General features: G+C 30.1%; 1 protein-coding gene across 3 annotated transcripts; it reads right to left on the bottom strand.

Moving 5' to 3' along the window:
* Positions 1–444: 444 nt before the first annotated feature.
* Positions 445–3,975, bottom strand: LOC129309912 (uncharacterized). 3 transcript variants are annotated; one of them, XM_054951671.1, is made up of 5 exons: positions 3,737–3,975; positions 3,567–3,650; positions 2,155–2,507; positions 1,336–1,984; positions 445–959 (listed from the first exon to the last, which is right to left on the bottom strand). In XM_054951671.1, exons 3-5 carry the CDS (start codon positions 2,336–2,338, stop codon positions 785–787), a joined length of 1,008 nt encoding a protein of 335 aa, XP_054807646.1. In that variant the 5' UTR covers positions 2,339–2,507; positions 3,567–3,650; positions 3,737–3,975; the 3' UTR covers positions 445–784. The 3 variants fall into 3 exon arrangements, with proteins under 3 accessions (XP_054807646.1, XP_054807647.1, XP_054807644.1); XM_054951672.1 differs by having other exon boundaries at positions 3,757–3,975; XM_054951669.1 differs by having other exon boundaries at positions 3,782–3,975.
* Between the last annotated feature and the right edge of the window lie 4,735 nt (positions 3,976–8,710).

Here is an 8,710-nt window from a genome sequence, read left to right as displayed (position 1 = left end):
AGTTATATTTAATAGAAATAAACGCTTACATAATATAATTTCTCAAGTTTTATTCATAACAATTTTTAAAACTAATGAACTATAAAATCATTTAAAATAAAAATTTAAGACCAAGACAATCAAAACCACATTTTAGGTTTAGCACGGTACGTTGGTGTTATTTTGTCGTGTCCGTCAGAAATTTGCTTCCAATGATGAATGCAAGTACATGGTTTTTTGTGTATGAATCTCTTCCATTAATAGAATGATAAAATGAAAGAATAGAAATATATAAAAATAGGAGACATTCTCAAATAAACCCAATGCACGACGCACGTGTTAAGATGAGTCTCATTAATGTTTACTTTTTTATCATTACCATTACTTACCCGACTGAAGATCTGGCTTCAGATGTTTTAGTACACGATGGAGCTAAAGCCCCTATAGAATTCAAGGATAGTTAGCTTCTGCAGATTGAATTGCCTCGTTAATATTATTCACAGGCCAAAATGCTAATATCATACAAACAAACTAAACCCATTTATGCAATGTTGGTCATGATATTGTCTGACTTGTCCACCAGGATGGGATGTAACGCAAAAACATGAAAAAAGACAAAGGAAAGGAAGAAGAAGTAATGAGTTAAGCCTGACTAACTAGAGCTACATGTTCTTTTTGTTTTTGGTGCCAATGCATGATTGATACCAGCATGTCAATATGAAATGCCAGTGACAGCACCAGGTTAATCTGTTAGGATCCAAGAAGACAGTTCATAATCAGATCACGAACCGCCTGGAAACTGTCTCTAACGACAGAATGCACAGCATGCAAAGCAAGATAACCATCTCTTGCTAGAAGCTTTTGGAGATGAATTGAGAGCCTCAGCTCCATTTGTTGTTTCTTTAGGGTTCTGCTGCTTTGGCTTCTCTTCTTCATGCCTGGACGAACCATTCATACCTTTACTTCCATTTCCTGTCAATCTTCACACAACAAAAGCAGTTAAACTGTTTACTCGACAGGACAATAGGTATTTCAGATTGATGTACAAACAAGATTGAGTAGGACTTCACTTATTATCGAGAAGCATTTTTTTTTTTTTTTTACTGAGCTCATCAAATTTAAGTTCCCAGATAAAAATTTCATTCCGTAACAACTCTTATCACTTGAATGTTTAGGACGTAGTGTCAAAGTTCTGAATGTTCTGATTGATCTATTAAATGAAGAGCTTGGATAAGAAACTGTTTCTTGGCTCAGCAACATTGGCAGCGATATAAATCCTAACCAATTGCTCGCACTATTATGCACTTATGTACACAAAATAATATTAAAAAAAAAATAGTGGTAGCCAGTGCTTACGGTTTAAATGCAAAAGATTGCGCGCTCACATCTGAACGGCCAGACTTGCTATTAGGATTAGGAAGTACTTCAGCAGGCGAAGTTCCATTTCCATCCTCAATGGACAATTCCTCTGCATTATTTTTCTGTGTGTTTTCCATTATAACCTCTCTCATTGTCTCAGCAGCTTTTGCTTCGGTTACACCAGAACCTTGATCTTGCTCAGCAGTTCTTTGGCTCATATTATTAAATTTATTGCCTGGAACTTGATTGCTTTGGAATGAATTAGGCGGACCAGCCATGATCATGTCACTATACTTCTCCAACTCCCCAGATTTAAACCAATGTACTTCTTTAGTGAAACTCATCGTTCCCATGTGGATGCTGAACAATGACTCGTTAGAGGCAATACTCCATTCTGGAGCATTTGTATTGGTGCTATTGAAGACGTGGGAAGGAATCTTGTACAAGGAACTGGGAACAGTATCCTCTGGACGCTCCATTACTTGCAAAGGAGGATTTTGTATTTCTGGATATTGGTTTGAGCCTGATTCACAGTTCTGAGCAGGAATAATTGCAGGTGAGTTTGCACCACCAGCTTTTCCAATATCAGCAACAGGATCTGTCCTTGAACTGCTACTCGCCATGCTTTCTTGTTCTTGTTCTGCACCTGAAAAAAATAAGATGCAATTTAATACTTTGGGGGTATAGTTGCCTTCGTATGGGTCTTAGTTACCAGCTGCATTATCAGCCAGTAGCTCTGAGATGATTCCAATGCAGCTGATGCTGAAAATGAAAATGGGCTTAAATACTGGATTGAAGAGGAAAAATTAGTCTCACCATTTGTGTTACCAGGGTTTGTTCTCACATCAGAGTCATTCAATTCATTTCCACGATCATACTTTTCATCAACTTTTCGAGCAATACCAACAGATTCCATGTTGTTCATATTTGGTGGCACTGGGAAGGGATCTCCTGGTAATGATGTAGTTGGATGTGTGCTTCTTAAATCATCATTAGACATTCCCCAAAGTCCTTGTTGCAAACCGAAGAATGATGACAATGTAATTCAGGCTCTAAGGTAATTGGATCAAGAGCTTTTTCTAGATTTATTTCCAAACTGGAAGTGGTCTTGTGAAGAAGATGATGGGCCTGCCTTATTTGATGTGTAAATTGTTTGCATTGACCTAAACCTGCGGCAGGACCAGTTTTAAAATCAATACCAGAACAGTACTGAATTCCATCAGGTAACAAAGACAAGCAAGCTGTAAAATCTGGAACTCAATGATGTGAATACATAATTACATACTCCCTCTTACTTTCTTCATAAAAAGAAGAAAAATTATATCACACAGTTTAACAAAATCAATTAATTATATTAATTGTATTTAAAAATAAAAGAATTAAGCTACAATACTATTTATTAATTATATTAATTAAGTTTTCATTAATTATTTTTTATAACAATGAATGATAAATTTATGAGAGGTTAGTTAAAAAGTTTGCAATAAATATTTATTAAAAAGTATGATTTTGTTTGTATAAAAAAATAAAATTAATAATTTTTTTATAAATAAAAAGAGAGGGGGTTTATCTTAAAATTAAACACCATGATTCACGGAGTTCTTATGCACACACCCCTAGAGGGAGGGAGAGGGAGCCACAAGCCCAATCAGCGAGTGAACGACAACGGTACTATACTAAGTAAGACGCCTTGCACCACATATGCAAAAGACCTAACGTCATTAACGTCTTTTACATTTTTAAATTTTACTAAAATATATTAAAAGTAATTTATAAATAATACTAAAAAAATTCTTGCCCGTTAAAAATGTAAAGTATTTTTTTAAAAAATAAATATTAAAAAATATAATATATTTTTATTGTTTCAAAATATAATTAATATGCTTTTTTTAAAAATATCACTATTAAATAAATTATTTTATATTTATTTTAAAATTAAATGTTCTATTAAATAAGAATATGTATAAAAAGATGATATTAATTTAAAAATACATGATTATTTTATTAAAAACGAGATCTAGCTAAAAGTATTTTGTATTTTTAAATGAAAAGAGTAGCTTGTGATGCAATTAACGGGAGGCGATGGATTAAAAAAGGACAGGAGCCACTGACGTTGAAAAGGAAAATGAAACATTGAACTTAACCATTTACGCTTCAGCTTGCAGATACAAAAGGAAAATGCATTCCCCTAAATTCCATTCAAACACATTCCAAGACGGATAGCTTACACAGAAGGGATCCCAAGAGACAAACAACTTGACCCCTGAAATTGAGACTATCCAGTTTTGACCTGCACGATGCTAAAAGAGAATCTGGGAATGAAGAAAATGAAATTGATCAGAGAAAGCAAGAGAGAGATGGATTGTATTTGGGAAAAAGGGGGGGATAAGAACGAAACGAGAAATGAGGTGTTTGGACAAGTTTAGGCATTTTCTTCTCTCACGCTTCCTGGAGTAACGAACTTCAGTTGCTTCCCGCGCCATCCCCTAACGAACTTGTTCATCGTCCTCGTCATTTTGACGCAGCAAAACGATCTTTTTCTTAATTCAATTCTCCGAGGCAAAAGGTGAGATGAGAGGTTTGTTCGTTATTTAGTCTCGAAACGAGCCTTTCATTACACAATCATTCTCGCTAATTAAAATAAATAAAGCAACAGAAAAACAATATTAGCTTTCGGAGACTCCAGAATCATGACCGGTAACGTCAACGGAAGTTTGAATTTTAATTCAATTTTCTTATGAATGTACTAAAAATGGCAGAACAGTGTGGGCAATTGCAATTACCTAACTATATTCGACTTTCGGGATCCTTAGTCAAGATTTCAATTACTTATTTTGTTGTAAATAAGTAAAATACTTTTAATTTTTAAAATCAATCTTCAAGTTTACTTATCTTTCAGATTAAAAAGTTACGTTCCAAAACTTTTGTAAGCTTTAAGATATTTAAAGGTTCTCTAAAATTACAAGATTATATAAAGTTTGTATACAGCAATAATAATAAAAACAAGCTGTATTTAAATAATATGAAGACAATTTCGTCTCCGATATTCATTTATTTAATAAATAACTACCAATACACTCGTACCACCAGATATATTTTTATTTCAATACAAAATAATATTAAATGAAAGATAAAATATTGTACAATATATATATATATATATAAATTAAATAATAAATTTTTTACAAATATATTATATAATTAAGATATTAAAACTTGTTATTTGTTGCTACCAATCATTGATCCAAGTGAAATGGGTTCTATTGTCATTTAAGCAAGAAGCCTCAAGTTTAAGTCTGTGTAAATATAGAAGATATTTTTAGAAGAGTTATCTCCAATCTAGCCTAGCAATGTTTAAATTTGACCTAATTATATAGCCATATGAAAAATAATTGTCAATTGTCAATTACCATCATCTAATCTATTTACATTATGGCATATATAAACACATTAAAATGTACCTCTCATGCTTATATTTTCTTTTAAATTAAAGTTCAAGGTTAAGTATAGTACCTATTTAATATAAGTGTAGTAGTGTGGATAATAGGAGTATTCATGAGATGAAATTGTGACAACCTTATCCCATGTCCAATCACAAAAAAAAAAAAAAGGATGGTACTTTATCCTGCATCTCTTTCCTATTATTTGAGATTGAGATAGGATGAAAAAATCCCAAAAAAAATATCATATTTAAATTTGAAGATATTGTGGAAAGACTAGATATTTTCAATTTATTTTGCAATGCATATAATTTTTGTTAATTCATCTCACAAATCAATAGACTTTTTTTATCAATTAAATCGATCATGTCCCTTGTACTTCTTCATTCATGCTATTCATATATTTTAATTTAATGTCATATAGGGTATTGAAGTTTATACATTATTATAAATTAAGAGCAAGTTCTCTCTTTAAGTGTTGAAATGTCTTCATCCCATCTTGAGAAAAGTTTGTATTGTCCTTTTTTTTTTTAACAATTGCGGGTCTTGAATTTTTAAAATCAATATTAAAATACATTTTTAAGATTATTTTAAGTTACATATTAAAAATAATAGAAATATAACAGTATGAATTTTCATTTTTTAAAAAAATATCTATAATAATGCACTCAAATGTGTGTTTAAGTATAGTCTTCAAGTACAAAATAAACTAAGTTTTAAGAGATTAATTGATATTTAACATGTGCTATATATACTGGCCATATTATTTTTTAGCTTGAGTGAAAAGATTTAACTTTTCTAAACTTGACATTAAATTTTTTTTAAACTTATTCGAGCTGAGATTTAGATCTCACTAATATAATCTAGAGAATATCCTTAAGAAATTTAGATCTCACTAATTAATATAATCCTAAATAATCATAGAGGATTGAGTAGTTCTTCAATGCAAAATGAAATAAATTTGTTTTGATTTGTTTTGGATAATTAGTACATTAGATGACAGCACAAAAAATGGCTTACTAAATGGTGCAATCTATACTTAACAGATTTATGATTATATTTTTGACAGTAAAAAAATAAATTGACTCCTAAACTATATGTTTAGAAGTATCAAGGATACTTTTTTTTTTGTGCAATATTCCTTATCAACTTTTATAAATTATACAATTTGGCCTCTACCGCTTACAAAAATTAATTGTAACCATTAATTGATCAAAAAATAAAAAAAAGACCCTTAAAAATTACAACAAAGAACCAATAAAATTTTCTTAATCCTTTTTTTTTATATTTTTTAGATCCTTGTCTATATTTTTTTGGCTTTGCTTTAATTTTTTTTATAATTTTTGAGGTTATTTTTTATCTTTTTTTCATCAACTAATGGTCAAAAATAAATTTAATTAATGGTAGGAGTCAAATTGTATTGTTTTCAAAAGTTAAAGGAAAATATTATATAAAAAATGAGTTTAGTGTCTTAATTGTTTCTGGACCTCTTATTTAGAGATTAATTTACTCTCTTACCTTATTTTTAATAAATTGCAAATTTTATTCTCAATGTGTGGATTGCAAAGATTCATTAAACACAATCAAGATAAACCTTTTTTTTTTCCTCCAGTTCAATTTAGAATTTATACTATTCTATGGTGCAAAAATTTATTAGACAAATAGCAAGTATCTATCTCAATACAAATTTTGAACCTAATGAATGAAACATTATTAATTGCAATAAAAAACATTAAAGAACAAAATATTGAATCACAAGCTATTTTCAGTAATTATCAGAGTAAATTGGGACAAATCTTGTAATACAAAATCATCATATCCAGTTATATCTCTAGCTTGTGTCTCATAAAATAAAATATAGAAACCTCCATTACTAAAAGAGAACGCTTGAACAGTAATGAGTGATAACTTTCATGTTTTACATGAATTCAAATAACATTTAAATGATAAGTCATACGACAGCAATTTAATTATAACCACATAATAAAGAAAGAAAGAAATGACAGCTTTTTGCACTAGAGATGTTAAATTATACATTGAAATCGATCCTCCTAAAAATATGTAAAATCAATCATATATACAATTTTATCCATTCCCCTGATATCACCGAGAATTAATTAATTTTTCTATACCCAACAATGAATTTCATATTCTTGTTTTGAAATGCAATCACGCAAATTAAATTCAACTGCAAATGTAATGACTCCGTTATTGTTTTAATGGAGATTAAAATTTGCTTTGAATTGTTGAGGAGAATTAATGCACTTGATTACATCACAAAAAAGGCTTAATAAATGGTGCCGGATGGAGAATAATATATCGAAGAAATAATATTTGTTTTGCAAATTTAATCAACAAAATACAAGAGAGAAACTGGAATAATTGTATAACAATTATACATGAAAAATAATTATTTAAAAAATATCAAAATTTAAGGACAAAGTTCTTAATACTTAGTCTGTAAAAAAACTGAAATAAAGAGCAAACCCAATATAAAGATAGGGATAAAAACACATATCATGAGCATCTAAGTTGATCGAACACCAGCAAAGTATTGACAAGAAAAAATGATCATAAAAGCTTCACTCATAAAAAAGTAATCTAAACTTGCACATGTTACGTGTGTAATTAATAAATCACTTTTCAATTTTGATTTGCTTCTTTATGTTTGTGGACTGATCTCATTCAATAATTAAATCTTTCATTTTCATAGCAATGTTGGATCCATGCTTATAATCTAATGTAATTGCATCAAAACAACCAACCTCAAAGTCTATGAAAGATGAAATCATTACCCTACAGATCAAAATTGTACAATTAAATGGTGGTCACAAAGCAAAATTAGAGTAACGTGCAATATGTAAGCAAATCACATTCTAAAATTAAACTGACTCCTAAAGGCCGGAGAAATAACAATTCAAATCAAATTGATAATTATGTGATGAGGAGAAGTGAGAAGTAAAACTCTTATATAATCTAATCAAATTATAATAAAGTATGGTCAAACCAATAGTAAATGTTAATTACTAATTCCAATTTATTGCTACACAGTTAATGAAAAAATTAAATCCAATAATACAAGGTTATTCACCCACGTGTCAATAGGGGAGTAAAAGGTGGATCTCATGTACTGTAGCTTTATAATACGACATGTGTGCTCGCTTATCCTGATTATATATATAATGTGCGAAAAAGAAAACAAAAAATCATGTGCGTATTGGAAATACCTATGATGCATGAGCAGTGAAAACAGAATAGAGAGCAAATATCACCTATTAAGTATTTATTGTCAATCTTATGGTCTATTACATTTGTTAATGAAGTGAAGAGAAATCTATATCGATGTGTATAACATTCCTCATCATGGAAACAAATATTAATAGAAATCTACAAGCTAATCTCATACGTATGATTCATAATCTCATATGATTTGACATCCTGGCCAATACCAAATTAAGACAACCTACATCCTGCCCTCATGCAATTGAGATGAGAATTTCAAAAGAAAATTTCTCTCACAACAACGTAAATACAATTACTCTGAAATGGACATACAAACATCACAAACAATTCATAAAATAAAATAAAAACAAATGCAAACAACTCAATGAAAGCCATTAGTACATTGTCATTTTTAAAAATCTATCTCTAATAATTAGGTCTCATCGAATCATCATATATGGAGTACACGACTCAAATCTTAATCTTCCAATCATTATGAAGTGGGTTGACAGCCCAAACAACATCAAATCATGAAATGTCATATCCTGCTAAACTCTCAGGTATGTGGTTAAATTTTTTTTGGAAGATGAAGCAGAGGAAGGTGATGAAGAAATGAACACACAACTAAAGCAGTGGAGTTCATAGAAAAATAACATCCTTATAATAACTTGAATGGAGTGATTAAACTTCTGACCTCGCCTCTTTAAATA

Source organism: Prosopis cineraria, unplaced genomic scaffold (assembly GCF_029017545.1).
Source record: "Prosopis cineraria cultivar Desert tree isolate PC_DT_omini unplaced genomic scaffold, ASM2901754v1 PC4, whole genome shotgun sequence".
NCBI classification, from domain to species: domain Eukaryota; kingdom Viridiplantae; phylum Streptophyta; class Magnoliopsida; order Fabales; family Fabaceae; genus Prosopis; species Prosopis cineraria.
This window is presented reverse-complemented; position numbering and strand designations above follow the sequence as displayed.